This window comes from Camelina sativa, chromosome 20 (assembly GCF_000633955.1).
Source record: "Camelina sativa cultivar DH55 chromosome 20, Cs, whole genome shotgun sequence".
Lineage (NCBI taxonomy): Eukaryota > Viridiplantae > Streptophyta > Magnoliopsida > Brassicales > Brassicaceae > Camelina > Camelina sativa.
The window spans coordinates 2,755,743-2,774,438 of NC_025704.1; the positions used below are offsets into that span (position 1 = coordinate 2,755,743).

Below are 18,696 nucleotides of genomic sequence, written 5' to 3' on the forward strand. Positions count from 1 at the left end.
TTCACTTTTTTTTTTTTTTTTTTTTTTTTAAAACACCAATAAGGAATTGAACCGGCAACCTGTTTTACCAAGCACATAACCACCAGTGCCAAGACATCTTTTTTAAATAATGTAGAGTTAAAATTGGTGGCCAAGTTACACGCTATTGAGCCGTAAGTATCTCTTTCCCTCATTTTAGTTTGTGAGCTTAATTCATTTGGTTACCATCCTTAAAAGTTGGTTATTTTTTTGTCGACTCTACAGGCCAAAGCTGGCTGCAGGTAACGGTAAGGTTACTATGTGCTGTTATCAGTGAGGCTGTAGGGAGAAGTGGTTTGTTGCGAGCAAGGTTGGTACCTGTGCCTCCCATGGTTCACCAAAACCATAAGGCACAAATTATATTTCTACGTAGTTTATGCTGAATATAATTTGTTATGCATCTCATCGCGCAGGTGGTACTTCCTTTGAGTTTGCAAAGAAAGGCAGAGGGACTCCTGCAAGAACACCTTGATTGATAGACAACAGCTAAGCTCAGGAAAGGCTAACGAAGGTGTCGCTGATTCTCAACCTCCTAAACAGACTGAACAGCTTCCGGATGAAAGTTCTGATGCGTTTCTTGATGGTTCTGTTATGGAGAAGGTACTTCAGAGGAGAAGTATGCGGATGCGCGCAATATGCAGAGAGCCTGGCAGGTATTACTGAATCATCCTTTCCTCGGCCCTCTTTATCTTTCTTTTTCCAAGACTTTTTATTAAAACATTAGTCATTGGGTTGAATGATAGGAATCGCATCTCCTGTCCAGGGCAAGCGCTTTCGAGGGCAGTCTTGATATTATCGACAACATTGAATCCTCTTGCTGAGTTTGCATTCGGACCAGCGTTCTTTTCGCTCTGGATGCTTCCACTGACGTCGTCAAGCAAGATCGACGCATCACAACCCTTTTAAAAAAGGAAAATAAAGAAGCAAAGTAACGGTTTAGAGCGAAACATATCAAAATAGGGATTTAAGTTAAAGAGTTTCATTGAGAAAGATTAGTGTACATTAACAAAGCAGTCGTGAAAATGAAGGCGGATGAGGCTGGCTCCGATTCTTGTATCGGACTGAAGAGCTTGCTGAATAGTGCTGCGTACGATGGCAGAGGCGTTAGGGCAAGTCCCAGAGTAAAACGTTGCGTTTAGTTGAGCAGATGATGTCCCAAAGATTGAGGAAACGATAGCAATAAGACTGATGATTAACAAACCATCACGAGTAGGAAGATTTGTTACAGCCATTGATTAATTAGGTTTTGATAAATGATGATAAAAAGTTTTGATTAGTTATTTCCACTGATTGGTGCGGAACTTATGACCTATTCTTGATCATTTTGAAATAATTGTATATATAGAGAAACAGTTGATTAAAACGCGTATTTCTTGACTGATCATGAAAGTGAAAGATTTTGGATGAAGCCAAATAATTTGAGAATAACGTGTGTGTTTGTCTACATAGTCCAAAAGATGAGAAAAAACGCTGGTGTTTCTACATTTTGTTTAGTTGAAATTAATATGTCTTTAGGTTGGTAAAATGAAGTTAAAAGATTTTTGCGTTCTTGAGACGAAATCGGTGGTTTTAATTCTTTATTTAATACGAGAAAAATTAATTAAACAATACACTAAAATAAGTATGATAAAGCCATACTTCAATCTCAAAATTATTTTTTACAGCAAACATCTTTAATGCACTTAATTCTCATAAAGAATGCAAAATTTTGGATAAACTTTTTAAAGCTAGGCTACAAAATTTTACTCCCTCTGTATCATAAAGTAAGTATGATGTTTTTTCACATTAATTAAGAAAAACATTTAATGTTTAGATGTAGATGCATTATGTATTTATAATAATATTTCTCATAATTATTAACCAATAGTAGTTCATCAAATTTTAAAATTTTCATTTAATAGTTTTTGAAATTTACAATTTTTTAACATTAATTGATAAAAATCAATCTTTGTGATACAGGAAAAATTTCTAGAAAATCATCATTTATGATACAGAGGGAATAGTTTTTAAGTCACATTCTGTGAACTATCAAAAATACTAGATTTGAAAAAACCTCTGCCTTCAGATTTATATAGTTGTTGGAGGTTTTTTGTACAATTTTTAAAAAATTAACTTTGTAAATAATTATAATTTAAAGAGTAAAACATCAAATATATTTCAAAAACGTTAATATAGATAATTAGAATACATAAAAATATTTTAAAATATTATTATAAATATATAATTTTCAGCAAACACTACCACATATGTCGTGAACATTTTTTTATAAACTTGATGGACGGATTTATTCAAACTAAAGTTTAGAATAGTCGTTTGTGCGTGTATCCAATACCGATGGTTTATACATCAAATCTCAATCCAAAAAACAAACTCTTTTTTAGAAAACCAGACAAAAAATTCTCGCCTTTTCATAGTCAAAAAGGTTACAAATAAGAATGAAGAGGCTACAAATACATCAAATCTCTCATGGTTCAAATTTTCTTTTGTTGGTTTTTTTATTTGACATGCCAATGGTGAGAATGGCTTGGAGTGGAATCTATGGGAATACATGTGCAATAGATGACATGAAAGAGAGCAAGTGTCGTTTTACAGATCAAAAAATAAAGTAAAGAGGAATCGTTGTAGTACTCCAGAAGTTTTTTTTTTTTTATTCTGTTTTAGCTCTCGGGTATCGTTAGTTAAGACATGGTTTATGAATCTTTAATATGATTCCCATTTGACACAAAATCTATGTATTAATCACTTGATAATAATAACTCCAAACATTTTCTCTTTATATATTGTTTCAAGTCATTTTATAATGGTTACTTCCAAATCTGAAGTCAAATCTCAACTACTCTTCCACAATTTGTGGAACACATGAAGGAAAAAAATATTCAATGTGATAAATTCAGGTATTAATGTATTATTTTGGAATATACTAGACGTGATACATCCATGCATGTATTTGGGCGTAATAAAGGTTTTAAGATTTTGAAATTATCACAAGTATCTATAAAACAAAACCCTTCCACTGCACTCAGCTTTTTTTTTATTTTCTTCCCGAGCAAAACTTATTTATTTTTACAGAAATGGTTTAGCTTAAGAATGATATATAATAATTCAAAATGTATGATACACAAACGGTGAAACTGAACCCATCATTTTTCACATATCTGCTACACTCACCGGTCCGTCAGATTGTAACTGAATGTCCTCTGCTTCAGTACTGGGTGATGACTGTCCATTAACCGCCTTACAATCTTGTCTAATCTCTCCACTACTCCCAGTCAAGGGACTAATGTTCCCCATATTGATCATAGACTGAACAAACGCCTCGAAAAACAGGGTCTGGTTACTTGCAAAAGAATTAACAATTGCAACTGTGTCTGAACCGGTATTGGAGAACAGTTCCTGGTCTGACTGAAGAAGCCCATTGTTACTCTGAAGGTTCGTGAAGTAACTGTTATCAAACGCATCAGGTGTGGTCAGATCGAGATTGGTGATCCCTGATCCGCTGCCGTTGTGAGGACAAATCTGTTGAAGACTGCTGAGAAGTGTTGAGTTCAAAGTCGGGTCGGGGTTTCCTGTACCGCTGAAGTTGAATAGTCTATTGTTGAAAGTTACGCATTTAGCACGCCCAAACGTATGCGCTCCTATATACGCACATTGGGACTAATTAGGGTTTTGTTTGAATTGAGCCGCAATTATAACTAAACGTGCATGTCAGATGATTTAATTACCAGACAAGGCTACTACATCGGTTGTATTTAGCCCGACAGCTACAAATTTAGATGTTATGTTGTTAAGGCCTTCGAAGGGAGAGGGAAGTGACGAATTGGCCCCAGTCAGGTTTGCGTTCAGACCATCTCTTCTTCCTAATAACACACTCCATGAAGGCCCTCCTGCCTGTAGATGATCAAAAATGTTTATATTTTTATATAGATGAATGTGAACATAATTAAATGTAATATTAGGTAAATAAAACGGGCTTTTTCATCTGGTCCAGCCGCCAAAGACACAATTTATATAAAATATGGATGTATGTATGTATTGTTTAATATGTTTACGAAGAAATTAAGTATTATGTATTACCAAAGACACGGAAGCCTCTGAGGCAAGAGCTAAAACGTCAGAGCAAGAGACAATGCCGGGACAAGCATTCTCGAGGGCAGTCTTGATATTATCGACAACATTGAATCCTCTAGTTGAGTTTGCGTTGGGAGGAGCGTTTTTCTCGCTCTGGATGCTTCCAGCATCGTCAAGCAAGAGCGACCCGTCGCAACCCTTTTGCAAAAGTAAAGCAGCGGTTTAGTGTAAACAAAAAAAAAAGTAGAAGGCTTGATATTAAAGACACTTAGATATCAAGAAGCTTATTTTAATATTTTCTTATACATTAACAAAGCAGTCGTGAAAATGAAGGCGGATGAGGCTTGCTCCGATTCTAGGGTCAGACTGAAGAGCTTGCTGAATAGTGCTGCGAACGATAGCAGAGGCGTTAGGGCACGTCCCGGAGTAAAACGTAGCATTTAACTGCGCCGATGATGTCCCAAACAATAAAGAAACGATAATAAGAAGGCTGATGTTGAAGAAACCATCACAAGTAGAAGAAGATCTTGTTACAGCCATTAATCAGGTTTCGGAAATAATGGCAGGATTTCGATTAGTTTATTTGCTAAACTGATTGATTTTAAACTTATGATTAATCTAAGTAGTTAATTAATCATTATATAGGCAATAAAAGCTGATTTAACCTTAGTAAAAAACAAGTCAAAGTGTGTGTGTTTGTTTACCAAGTCAAAAGATGAGAAAAGATGGCGCTTCTAGAATTTATGTAGCGCGTATTTGTTGTAGTTTAGTCATTAACGTAAGAAAATGTTGAGTCTACAATATTCGTTTCTTAGTCATGTTCCACGAAAAGTGAAAGAGTTGTTAGCTGTAGCGTGACTTACAGCTGTATTTTTTAGGCCTTGAGGGAAATTATAGATTTTAAGTTTTAACCTTAATAAATTAGTCACTACGTACTCACAATCAATTTCTTTTGCAAAGAACTCACAGCTCTGGTTAGGTTAGGCTGTATTATCAATTTAACCTTCATCGTTAATTTTTCCAATGACTACACCTTTTATTCACCTCTATCCACTATACATCTCTCCAAGTTACTAGATGTCCATTTTGCATCTCTCAAAAGGATATATTATATTATTTTCTGCATTTTCTTCATCCTCATTGTTAGTTTTTTTTTTTTTTTTTTTTTCATATCCTTTTTGCTTCTTTTGTGGTCACCAGTCAAATCCTTAGTTACAATTAATTATACACATACTGAGAATTCTTGCAAAAATTAAATAAAAAATAACGTAGTAGTTTACCACCACACAAAACATATTTAAGATTATACAACACTCAGAAACACTAACATACAAGTTTACCACCACACAAAACATATTATTAAGAATTAACAACACTCAGAAAATCTAATAGAAAAATAATATTAGAAAAGTTCAAATATAGTAACAAATTGACCTCTATGTAAAAGAAGATTGTAGGGTACAAGATTTGGATATTCAATAAAATCAAAGAGAAAGATTGATTAATCTTGCTGAATCGGGAATCAAAAAGCACGGAAAACCAGTTTCAAGAAGATAATGAACAGATCGATTACGAATACATGTCAACGAACTGTTCTGTGTGTTTTGCAAGCATGCTTGATATTTTTCGATCGTGAAAAAACAAGTTAGATGAGTGACTTATCCACCTCGTAAGACCACACCACTAACTTATTTTATTCATGTCAAAAAGTTATCAAACATACGACATACATATAACACAGTACAGTTAGTTCACAAGTATTCTCCAATCTCCATTACCCCGTTCTCCTCTCCATGAAACCGGTATTCTCCAATCTATGGTCTTATTACTGACTATTTCTCACTTGGACTTGCTTCATATTTTATTGTGTGAAAAAAGAGTCATGCACTTGTAGTCTTATATAAAAAAAAACCAAAGATATATAAGAGATAAGATATGAGAATCCAAATATTCTAAACTTAAACATTCAGTGGCTAAAATTAAGTAAATTTAGGATAAGATGAAAATCTAACAAGATCTGAAAATTCTCCACATACTATTTTTTTTTGTTAATACCATTTTTAGAGTTAAAAAATGTTTGAATGGATGTTAATGAATAAAATTAGGTTATTTTCTTTTTTTTCCTCTATATTTATCTACATATTTTTTACATTGTGACTCGTTTTCACTAGGCTTTGTCAAAATTTAATTTCACTTATATCAAGCCGTCGGATCCTAAAACATGTTCAAAAAATTATAAATTAACCCCAATATTTTTTCTGTTTGAAGCTCTTTCGCCACTTTTGTCTTCGTCAAGGTCTCACGCTCGTCGACCACACGTCTCTATTTTCTGTTAAAACTCATCCATTATTAGTTATTTTACATCTTTGGTCAAGCGTACGTCCACACTACTTTAGCCGATCGGATCCAAATATTCGAAATCTTTTCAGCTCATTTGATTTGGTTTGCACTTCAGAATGTCATCACCAACTCCCATATGCCTTTAAATCCAATTATTCATTATGCTTTTGGACCATCGAAACTATTCTTAATATCATCATTAATTACTTCTTCGTTAAGATATTACCCATACTTCCATCAGCTTAATAGACAATAACTATTATTCAAGCATATATTTTTTTAGAAAACTTGCAAAAATGATTCATATATACATATTTTTCTCGTTTATTAATTATATTGTCTGAAACAATATAGCTTCGTCTTTCCTGACTCATTGTGTCACTGTCAAGCAGGCTATTAAGAACTTGTAAAAGTTACCAAAAATCTTTTCAAATAAAATAGAGTCTAAATATCTTACCTTATCTTATATTAGTGGTACAGTATGTCGACTTTGAGAACTGAAATAAAAATTATTAATTTCTAACATATTGTGCAAAAAGAAAAACTCGTGATTATTATATTAATCTCCACTACAATCAACTTTTGTTGCCGAGACAGCCTCTCAAGCGAGTATCAAGATAGAAGTCTATCAATTTTGTAGCTTTATATATGACTTTTCACATGTTAGCTTGTGCAACGAAAAGTAAGAGCTCATCACTAAGTTAGTTTTATACATATTATAAATTTATAATATGAGTTTTCAAATACTAGAGGTTCTTACTTCTTTACATGTAAGATTTGCTTTTGAATATGTCTCAATTAATAATGGCCTTTAAGAATTTATCAAAATTATCAGTTTATATCTTAAGCAAAACTAGATATCAACTTGTATTTGAATATTAAATTACACATAATTTCAACGTTTAAAACAATATTATATTTTGACAAAATATTAGCTAAGGAAGACTTATCCAATAACCCGTTAAAAATAGTAACAAATCAACTCGTTGCTGTTGAAAAGTCAAGGAAAAAAAATATTCTTTTTGTTGAAAAGTAAAATCAAAATTTTCCAGTTTAGAAGCAGTCGTATTATGACTCAAAATTTTAAGTAAAACTTTGATTAGCCATTTTAATTGTACTACAACACACATTAACGAAAAACCATATAAGCTTTAATTTATTGCATCTCTGACGCTGCAGAACCAAAACACACACAAAAGAAAAAGAAAAAAAAAGTATGAGATTTTCTATTGCGTGGAAGCTCCTGTTCTTGATTCTAACCATAGCTTGTAAGATCGAGACACAAGTGAAGTGCTTAGAGTTCGATTTCCCTAGGTTTAATGTGAGCGATGATCCGAAATTGATCCGAGAAAACTCATACATTGCCCTTGGAGCAATCCAAGTGACTCCTGATGTTCGTGGTGGCTCTATAGCGAACCAAGCGGGCCGAGCGCTCTACATAAAGCCATTTACGCTATGGAGGAAAGGCAAGATTGCTACTTTCAACACTACTTTCGTTATTAACATCTCGAACCAAACCGATCCCGGAGGGGACGGCTTAGCCTTCGTTCTCACATCCGAGAAGACCGTTCCTCATGACAGCTCAGGTATGTGGCTTGGTTTGGTCAACGCAATGACAAACATGACTCGCACGTCGAGGATCGTTTCTGTTGAGTTCGACACAAGGAAGAGTCATCCGGGAGATCTTGATGGAAACCATATAGGTCTAAACTTGAACAGCATCGATTCGGTTGTTCAAGAATCTTTGAGCAGTCGAGGGATCATGATCAGTTCCAAAGATGACTTAATCGCACATGTTCGGTATGATGGTAAGAATATATCAGTTCATGTCTCAAGAAACTTGGATGTTTATGAACAGAGGAACTTAGTGTTTTCTAGGGCTATAAATCTCTCAGCCTATCTTCCTCAGAGAGTTTATGTTGGCTTTACCGCTTCAACAAGCAATTTCACGGAGCTTAATTGTGTGAAATCATGGAGGTTTGAAGGTTCGGATATCGATGGAGATCGAAAACTGTTATGGCTCTGGATCACTATCCCTAGTGTGTGTGTACTTGTAATAGGAGCTTTCTTAGGGGGGTTGTACTTGAGATCTAGGTCAAAGGCAGGGGAAACAAATCCAGATATAGAAGCCGAGCTAGATAATTGCGCTGCAAACCCTCAGAAGTTCAAGCTGAGAGAGCTAAAGAGAGCAACAGGAAACTTTGGCGTGGAGAACAAACTTGGGCAAGGAGGGTTTGGGATGGTCTTTAAAGGGAAATGGCAAGGTAGAGACATAGCTGTGAAACGAGTTTCAGAGAAATCGCACCAAGGGAAGCAAGAGTTCATATCCGAGATCACAACTATAGGTAATCTGAATCATAGGAACCTGGTGAAGTTATTGGGATGGTGCTACGAGAGAAAGGAGTATCTTCTGGTTTATGAGTATATGCCTAACGGAAGCTTGGACAGATACCTTTTCTTGGGAGACACGTCAAGATCAAACCTAACATGGGAGACAAGGAAGAACATTATCACAGGGCTATCTCAAGCGTTGGAGTATCTTCACAATGGATGCGAGAAGAGGATACTTCACCGAGACATAAAGGCTAGCAACGTAATGCTTGACTCGGACTTCAACGCGAAGCTCGGTGATTTTGGGCTTGCCAGGATGATTCAGCAAAGCGAAATGACTCATCATTCAACAAAGGAGATCGCTGGAACACCAGGATACATGGCTCCTGAGACTTTTCTCAACGGGAGAGCCACAGTGGAAACAGATGTGTATGCGTTCGGAGTTCTAATGCTCGAAGTAGTCTCGGGGAAGAAACCGAGCTATGTCTTGGTCAAGGAGAACCAGACCAACTACAACAATAGCATTGTGAATTGGCTATGGGAGCTATACAGAAATGGAACCATCCTAGATGCTGCAGATCCAGGGATGGAAAGTTTGTTCGATGAAGAAGAGATGAAAAGCGTTTTGCTCTTAGGACTTGCTTGTTGTCACCCGAATCCAAACCAAAGACCGTCCATGAAAACGGTGTTGAAGGTGTTAACAGGTGAAACTAGCCCACCTGATGTGCCTACAGAGAGACCAGCTTTCATGTGGCCAGCCATGCCTCCATCTTTCAGTGACACTGAATACTCTCTTCCAGGGAGTCAAATCCATTCGCTCACCGAGCTTACTGGCCGGTGACAATAATCTTTATTTGTGTGTTTTTCAAGAACTGGGTTTGTTTCTTTTGTGGACATAGAATCTGATTGTCCTACTGATCATAGAAGTGTTTTCTTTTATTTTTTGAAACTTTCTTTGTTCCTATTATGTTTTTGTATCTTCCTCTGTTTATATAATCCAGAGATGTGTAAAACTCTGCTTTTGGCTTCTTATTTATTTTTTATTTTGTCTGAGACAACAATAATGAAATAACCAACCAACCATCAAACAGATATATCCAAATTAGTAGGAACTGACTAAAAATTTGACCATAGTCTAACGAACTATTTCAATGTAATCACATTATATTTTGTCCATTTCACTTTGTCAATGTAGAATGCAAATGGAAAACATAAGGATATATCGATTATTGGCATTACAAATGAAGGATTTATACCTACAATTTTGTATCTAAAATCAAGGTGTTGGTACAAAATCGATCCGTGTTCGTTTTTTGTTTTGTTTTTAAGCATATCTGTGGGAGTAAAGTAAAGATAAGATATGTAAAAAAATTCTAAGAGAAGAAGATACTGAACTTGGAAGGTCCAACAGTATGAGAAAAACCTTTAATGGACAATTCAGGAACAGTAGCTTTCTCCACCATAAGAAGCTCATTGTCTATGAATATCACAACCACCGTTATATCATCATGAAAGAATCTCCTCACTCCTCTCTCCACTTTCTTCAAATCATCGTAACTCATCTCTCTCTTCTTCGCAGCTATGTTCATCGCTCTTCTCACCAGCTTCCGAGCTATTCCCTGTGTTTGTTTCATTCATGCATAAATAACATCAGTGAAAGCCAAGAAAAAAAACTAGGAATTAATCAGTATGAACATCTTGAGCAGTGTGGCACGTACAGGACGAGGGTTTTTATTCACTATGTCTACAGCTTGCTGGTTGGTCATATGTTCCCAGAGTCCATCCGATGCAAATATCACAAATTTGTCGCTTGTTTGTAACACTCTTGTGTACACAGAAGGCTCTGCTGATAAGACCGGTCTTTGTAGCCTTTCAGCGAGATGGAACCGTGGGAATGAAGGGTCAAGAGAGAACTCTGGGCGCTTTAAATATGCATCCCCTATTGATTTAGATACCTGCACAAATGAAACACAATAATAACATATAATCCAAAGATGACACAGAGGGTCTACTTGAAGATGCAATCAAGTCTCTCTGGTTTAGTCAATCGGAACAACAATAGCAGTTTCATAGGTTTGTTCTTATCAGTGTCACAGGCCTTTGTGATTTTGAGGGGAAAAGAAGAAAAGAAAGCTTTGCAAACCTGAATGATGCCTTTGATGCGCCACACACCATGTTTAAGAACAACGATATGTGAATCATCCGGATGCAATGACCTAAGCTCTTGTCTAACTTCTTCCAAAGCCGCATTGTGATCACTAGTCAATTGCTCAGCTAAAATTTTGTTAGACCTATTACTACTACTCCCCAGCACAGCACGAGAATCACCAACATTAGCTATAAGCAAGGTTCCTTTCCAAATAACTCCAACCAAACAACAAGAACCAACAGCTGCAATCAACGGTTTTAACCCACAAGTCCTTCGCACAAGCGTGAGAAACCCTTCCTCAGTAGCAGAAAAAGCACCCCTCAGAGACTCCTCTGAAATAGAATTCTTTTCTCTCGAAATTCCTAAAAGGTCAAAACTTTAAATCAAGAAAGCAGCTAATGAAACCAAACCTAATCCAGAAAGCAACAACACAAAGCTACAAAATTTCAGAAACGAACAAATAGAGAGAGACCAAGACAAAGAACAATCTGCCAAAACAAGAAAAGTCAAGATTCACTTCACTGTTCATCAGATGCATAAAGATTTGAACTTTCTACCAAAATATGTCCGATCAACATAAACCAAATCTTGAAAGACTTCAAAAAGTGGACTTTGTTTGACTTCAAGAAGAAACAGGATTCAGTATGAAGGAGAGAGAAGAGATTAAAAAGAAAGAAACTCACTCATCAAATGAGAAAAGAGTTGATCAGAGATGTATCGAGAAGCTTCAGGACCACCATGACCATCATAGACACCGACGAAAACGGCACCGTTTCCAGTCTCAACTTGACAATGATCTTCAAGAACCTCGTTAGCTTGCACAACAGCGATGGAGAAGTCTCCGAAAGTATGTCTCTCGAGTTCTCTAGACCAAAGAAGCGAGTCACCGGAGGAGGAAGAGTCATCGCCGTCGTGGTGATCATCGTTATCATCATCGTCGTGGTCTCTGTTCATACGGCCGTAGCGGCGCATAGGTCGCAAACAAAAAAGAGCCATTCTCGCAAGCCAGGAGAACATCCCTCATTTGCTCTCCCTACCTCCACGAGAACCAAGCTCCTTCTTTTTTTTTAGGTCGCCGGAGACCACACCGGAAAGAGGAATCTCGTGATATGTTGGTGGGGAAAATTAAAAAACGAGTTAACGAATCGGAGATTTTGATAAAAAAAGCAAACTTTGTTTCTTTATTTGATGAATTGAATTGAATTGAATGAATAATATTTAGCTAAAAAATTTGAGATTTTGAAGAAAAAGGAAAAGACTTTGGTTTGGTTGGTCTTGGTCCTATAGAGAGAGAGTGAGAGAGTAGTTGAAGCAAAGTGTGAAAAATATGATTTGTGTAAATTAAAGTTGAGTGACTCGAGTCTTTGAAATATATACAATTAAATTAATGACGTAATTTTTGTCTCTATTTACCAAAGGATCTGACATCATATTTTTTTGTTTCTCTTGATTTGTTTTAAAAATAAAAAGGAAAAAAAATATTCAGCTATACGAAGTATTGTTCAATATATGGCCACACCTCCTAACTTTAAAAATGTATTGCCAACTACGCCAAATATATTTATTGCATGGTCACATATACCAACTATACGATGATATGTGCTCAACATCACAACCATCTTATTTCGGTACATCGTTCATCAGAATCTGAGGTTAATCAGTATTGACCGGCGTTGATCGATGTTGACCAATAAAAATATGCAATTTTTTTTTGTTATTAGTATTAGAAACCAAAAAAAAAAATTGTTTAAATCTTTAATGTTTTCATTCTTATAATTAGTAATTTTAATTTGAAGCTAAACTAATAGTTAAATAAAGTTATTAATAATTATTTTGAATATATATATATATTAATTATATATGTATTAATTATATATGTATATATTAATATTTCTACAGTCAAATATATTGTTTTGCAAACTCAATTTTTTGGATCTTCTATATATTAAAAATAAATATTGTGTGTTTTTGTTGTTTACAATCAAATATATTTCTTTTATTAAATAACAAAAAACATTGTATTTAAATAAATCAAATAATAAGTTGATGTTTTTAATTGCAATAGAAAAAAAACTAACTATCATAAGACTGGATGAATTGACAGATATATAATATATTTTATATTGCAAAAATTAATAAAAGTGAAATGAAAAATCATTAATTATTTTTTCAGATATTAAAATTTTTACTTTACCATGAGTATATAACATTTTTCCAATAATTCTAATGATTTTGATATGTATTGGGTTTGGTTCTAAGTATTTTTGTTGTAGAAATTTTTTTTTGTGGTTGAGAATATTAAATAATATTAATTTCCTATTTAGATAAATTAAATAAGAAGTTGATGTTTTTAAATTAATAAAGTTAAAATAAATAGTTATCTTATTTGATTTATCTTATGAATGATTTTTATTTCAATTTTAGTTAAGTTTTGAAATTGACAAAGATAACTATCATAAGACTAAATTAATGGAATTATATACAATATATCTTTATTTTGGATCTATATATGTTTTAATATAAAAAACTATAAATGATTCCTAAATAATTGAACTAATTTTTTTTTTTTTGGTTTCTAATATTAAAAACAAAAAAAAATTGCATATTTTTATTGGTCAACATCGGTCAACGCCGGTCAATATTGGTCAATCCCGGATTTTGATGAACGGTGTACCAGAATAAGATGGTTGTGATGTTGAACACATGTTATCATATAGTTGGTATATGTGACCATGCAATACATATACTTTGTGTAGTTGGCAATACATTTTTTAAGTTGGAATGTGTGTCTATGTATTGAACAATACTTCGTGTAGCTGAGTATTTTTTTTCCAAATAATAATGCATTTCTCTTTAGCAAAATAAATAGTGCAACCGAAAAAGAAAAGAAACATAGTGAAACTTTTAAAACACACAAAATGAAATAGTAAAAGTGCAACATATTGACATTGTTTGTAATAAAAAATTCATCTTCACCATATTGTCTTTTATGAGATATCTAAAGAGTTGACGTTTGTTTCTTTGGCTTTGTATTCTCACGTAGGGAAGAAGGAGATTCCAATGGAGGCTACATCTGTGGAAATAGAAACTAAATGATGTAGAGGGATTTTTACAATCCCACATCGACCACTATTTAAGGAGTGCTGAGATCTACCTATTATAAATACTTAAACCTATTTGATTACCATTACTTAAGTTTAGTGGGATAACAATTAACTGTGGGGGTCTATCATAAATATAGTAGAAATAATATATACTATAAATATCAATAGTATATATATAAACATAAATAATTAAAAATATAAATAATTAAATATTTTACTACAGACAAATATTTTCATAAAATTTATTATAATATTGATTTTAACATCATGCTTTTAAAAATAGTATAACGATTTTACATTAGTTTTGATAAATGATGCAAAAATTTATATAAATTTAGTAAAAATGATGTAAGACTTGCAACATTTTTTATAAGTGATGTAAATAAACATCAATTCAGTAATTGAAACAAATATTTATTTCAATTGATACAAATTATTTGCATCAACAAAATATAAATTATTCATTAAAGTGATGCAAATTATTTTTGCATCATTTAAAACTGATACAAAAATAGAAACTAAATGATATAATACCACACTTTTTTGTAGTGGTACTAGCACCCTTCTCTTTCAGTTTTTCAATACACAGTAACACTCTCGTATACCCAATAGTAAGCTGAGAGTAGAAATCATGCCTGCTATCAGTTGATAGCATAAACCGAAACAGAGACTAAAGCTCAGGTTTTATAAACACACTCTTCATTAACTCCTGCCCAAAACACACCCCAAAAACAAACACAAACAGAAACTAGGCTGTGAGCTTCACTTTCCAATTTTTTCTTATTTGTCTTTTTGGCTATGTTCGATTCATCATTTTGCATCTCTATCTAAATGATATATTTAAATGATATATCTAAATGATTCATCTCATTGTCAAATGAGCCAACAAACAAGATAAAAAAATAGTTCATTTAGATGGTCCATCAATAATTCTTCTATTATTTTTGGATGAACCATCTCTATCCAAATGGTCTAACTAGAATCATACAAATGAGTTTCAAATTTTTGCCTAAAATTTTAAAACTCATTCAGATGAATCCAGATGATTCATCTGAATGATTCTGGATGATGCTCCTTTTTTGACAAAAACAAACAACAAACAACATTCAGATGATCCATCCAAATAAATAAACAAACAAAACCTTTTTGTGATTTCCACTTTTTTCTTAGTTGGCTTTTTTTCCAGGATTTTTTTTTGGTTTTTGCTAGATCTTTTAATTGCTTAATTTTATTTTTATGCCTTAGTTCCTTCTTTCTTGAATTTCCCTTTTTAGAAAGAAAAAAACAAATGCAAAAGTCTATGATTCATGCATAGTACGATCGTTGTACACAAAACTCATTACACATAAAAGTAAATTTATTAGCTGATCAATTCAAATATAATACGAATGTTACTACTCAAAAAGTTAGCAATGTATTGTGGACATATTACAAGTTTATTTGAATGCGATTTTCATAATTAGTTAATCCATATTGTTATTGTCAAAGTTGCATGAGCATATTATTACTAGTGATAATCTTAATTATTGCTACAACGCGTTACTGCGCGGAGAAGTAAATTTTTAAAATGAAATAATATAGTTAATCTTTTTTTTTTTAACAAAAGTTAATATATAAATTTGGTATTTCAACTTTGGTTTCTCTACTAGTAGTCTTTTTTTAGTTGCTAATTTACTACATATAGTGATTAATGATGCTTTGACGATCAAAACTACAAATTCATTAACACAACTAAAAGAATAATTTTCATTAGATAAGAAAATTCACTTCAATATACACAAAATTTTAAATTATGGATATTAATTGCCAATCCCAATTATATCTTTCTTTTACTAAATCTTCTTCTGATACCTCGTGACATGTAAAATAACACCATTCGACTGTACTATAGATAAGTAGAAATCTATGGGATTTATCATTAAAATGACAAATTCCTTGCCATTAGCTGATTTCCAAAATCTGATAAAGAAGTATCCACGACCTGAAATACACAAAGAAGGAAGTATAATCATCTGTGTAAATCTAGTTAATCAAAGTTGAATGATTAGTGGTTCTTTTATTCATGCTACAACAAAGTCTGCAGCGATTATTGAGGTGTGTTGTTACCATCTCCTCTCTCACCGAGAGTCAATGTATATCATATGATTAATAGTTATTTATTTAATACTATGAATCATATGGTACTATGAATCTTACAACGTCTCAACCATTCGATGTTTTCCTTGTTCATCTGAACCGTTGATTCTTTTGTTTTTTTCTTAACAATATATGACGTCAACACTGCTGACTCAGCAGTCCCTTAAAAACTGGTTTTCCTTACTATTATATGTAGATTTTGCATGAACAACATGCAACTCAGAAAGTAGCACTGTCATCAAACAACAACAAAAAAACTAGGTGAGATTGAAGTCCTACTACAGTTATTCAGAAGGATTTAAAAAACGATAGACCCAAAAAACACAACAAAACCACGAAACTTCGAGTTACCAAAAACAGAGCAAATAAGAGAACCGTAAAAACAGAGCAAACTTCTATCCACTATATCCCCCGCCGGTTCCGTACGGACCGGGACCGTACCCGGTTGTACCACCACCACCAACGTGTGTGTTATGAGCGGTTGTCCGACCAGTTCCAGTGTCCCTTCCGATCGGGTTGGTCGCAGCTGTACCCTCCACAACGAGGTCGGTCAGTTGTCCTGTTCCGTGGCCAGGCAAAGCCGACATCTGGTGTGTCCCAGTGCCGTGTCCGACTTGTCCAGTTGTCGAGTGAGTGGCAGACCCCAAACCCAAACCGGTTCCAGTTCCGGTTCCGATTCCGGGTCCAGCCGCTTCTTTCATGGCAGCGTTGTGCTCATACGTTTCTCTCTTCTGCATCTCAGCTAGATTAATCTTATCTTCTTTAACTTGTGTAGCCATATGTTTCTGAAGAGGGTCTCGCGTCTTCATCTTCTCCGCCTTTTAAAAAAAAACCAAACCCAACAATACCCCATTAATCTTATTAAAACGAATCACACCAAAAAAGTTTCGTTTGATTTGTAAATTGATAATGATCACAATTATATTATTATTACCTTTTCCTCCAAGGTAGCTTTGGTCTTGTCCATGCCAGACTTTGCAGAAGCTGCAATATTCGAAGCTGTTTCTTTCATCGACTGCATTTTTACCGAATCTCTTGCTTTTCCTTTGGTGAAATTTCAAAGATGTTACAAAAGATATCTTTTGATTATTTTTGTTTAATGTTTTGCTCACCGAGCATGTCCCATAATTATAGGCTTCGCGTTCTCCACGGATTGTTATATTCGAAAAACTGTGACTATTATTTTATTACGTTCTTGACGACACGTCAGCGAGACGTGTCATTAAACAAGAGGTGGTAGGTTTGTATTGCAGTTGTTGGTCTTACACGTGTTGAAGCCTTGAGAGTCGTAGAGAAGATAGAGAACGACGCGTGCTAGGCTTCGGAGTTTGCCGCTTGTCAACGAAACGTTAGCATCTAGTATGTCGGTAATTAACCGGTCACGGTATCGTTCCCGGTTATATGATCTGGTTGTATTGTTTAGTGTAATCAAAGACAAAATAAAGTATGCAAAAGAAACCTAAAGGTGCCCTTTGCTAAATCTTAGGGCTTAACATATTATTTTAAGTACTTTTAAGTTCTAAATGTGATGACAATTAAGAAGCACACGTCAAATCTCCAGAGGCCTAACGATTGGTCTAAAGTTTTCAAACCAAGTCGCAATAAACAATCGATCAAATAATTAAAAACAGAGCAAAAAGTCNATCTTATTAAAACGAATCACACCGAAAAAAGTTTTGTTTGATTGATAAATTGATACATGATCATCACAATTATATATTATTACCTTTTCCTCCAAGGTAGCTTTGGTCTTGTCCATGCCAGACTTTGCAGAGGCTGCAATATTCGAAGCTGTTTCTTTCATCGACTGCATTTTTACCGAATCTCTTGCTTTTTCTTTAGTGAAATTTCAAAGATGTTACAAAGATATCTTTCGATTATTTTTGTTTAATGCTTTGCTCACCGAGCATGTCCCATAATTTATAGGCTTCGCGTTCTCCATGAATTGTTATATTCAAAAAACTGTGACTATTATTTAGTTACGTTCTTGACGACATGTCAGCGAGACGTGTCATTAAACAAGAGGTGTTAGGTTTGTGTTGCATTTGTTGGTCTTACACGTGTTGAAGTTTTGAGAGTCGTAGAGAAGATAGAACGACGCGTGTTAGGCTTCCGAGTTCGCCGCTTGTCAACGAACGTTAGCATCTAGTATTGTCGATAATTAACCGGTCACGATATCGTCCCCGGTTATGTGATCGATGGTGGTTGTATTATCTTATTCCTATTATAAGTAAATATGAAATTAATTTTAAAAAGTATAAAAATTTATATTTAATATCATTAAAAATATTTAATAAAAATTAATTAATTAATTTAGTAAAAAATAAATTAAAAATCATTAATCATCTAATTAAATAAAATACATTGACCAAATACAAACAATATATCAAAAAATTTAAATAAAATCTTTTGAATAATTATTAGTTTCCAAAAAAAAATCTATCGCTCTAATTAGTTTTAAACGAAAATTACTAATTAGGTTTTTTTAATCAACTTATAATTATGTTTAATTATAAATATATATTAGATTAAGATTTTGTTAAATGCTAA

At 33.9% G+C, this 18,696-nt stretch overlaps 4 protein-coding genes and 1 long non-coding RNA gene across 6 annotated transcripts; 2 read left to right on the forward strand and 3 right to left on the reverse strand.

The window, feature by feature from the left end:
• On the forward strand, nt 63-917 carry LOC104768871. Its single transcript, XR_764295.1, has 4 exons — nt 63-152; nt 244-328; nt 432-671; nt 762-917. It is a non-coding gene; the product is annotated as an uncharacterized LOC104768871 (long non-coding RNA).
• Nucleotides 3,035-4,681, reverse strand: LOC104768877 (peroxidase 54). Its single transcript, XM_010492951.1, has 4 exons — nt 4,393-4,681; nt 4,093-4,284; nt 3,741-3,906; nt 3,035-3,653 (listed from the first exon to the last, which is right to left on the reverse strand). Exons 1-4 carry the CDS (start codon nt 4,624-4,626, stop codon nt 3,166-3,168), a joined length of 1,080 nt encoding a protein of 359 aa, XP_010491253.1. The 5' UTR covers nt 4,627-4,681; the 3' UTR covers nt 3,035-3,165.
• On the forward strand, nt 7,618-9,788 carry LOC104768878 (probable L-type lectin-domain containing receptor kinase S.5). The gene has a single exon (XM_010492952.2). The coding sequence runs from the start codon at nt 7,643-7,645 to the stop codon at nt 9,596-9,598; it is 1,956 nt and encodes a 651-aa protein (XP_010491254.1). The 5' UTR covers nt 7,618-7,642; the 3' UTR covers nt 9,599-9,788.
• LOC104768879 (probable protein phosphatase 2C 68) lies at nt 9,965-12,109 on the reverse strand. The gene is made up of 4 exons (XM_010492953.1): nt 11,590-12,109; nt 10,901-11,268; nt 10,476-10,712; nt 9,965-10,376 (listed from the first exon to the last, which is right to left on the reverse strand). Exons 1-4 carry the CDS (start codon nt 11,921-11,923, stop codon nt 10,131-10,133), a joined length of 1,185 nt encoding a protein of 394 aa, XP_010491255.1. The 5' UTR covers nt 11,924-12,109; the 3' UTR covers nt 9,965-10,130.
• On the reverse strand, nt 16,285-18,077 carry LOC104768880 (18 kDa seed maturation protein-like). Of its 2 annotated transcripts, none has more exons than XM_019241668.1 (2): nt 17,873-18,077; nt 16,285-16,964 (listed from the first exon to the last, which is right to left on the reverse strand). In XM_019241668.1, the coding sequence occupies exons 1-2, from the start codon at nt 17,957-17,959 to the stop codon at nt 16,542-16,544; spliced, it is 510 nt and encodes a 169-aa protein (XP_019097213.1). In that variant the 5' UTR covers nt 17,960-18,077; the 3' UTR covers nt 16,285-16,541. The 2 variants fall into 2 exon arrangements, with proteins under 2 accessions (XP_019097213.1, XP_010491257.1); XM_010492955.2 differs by lacking the exon at nt 17,873-18,077 and adding an exon at nt 17,081-17,288.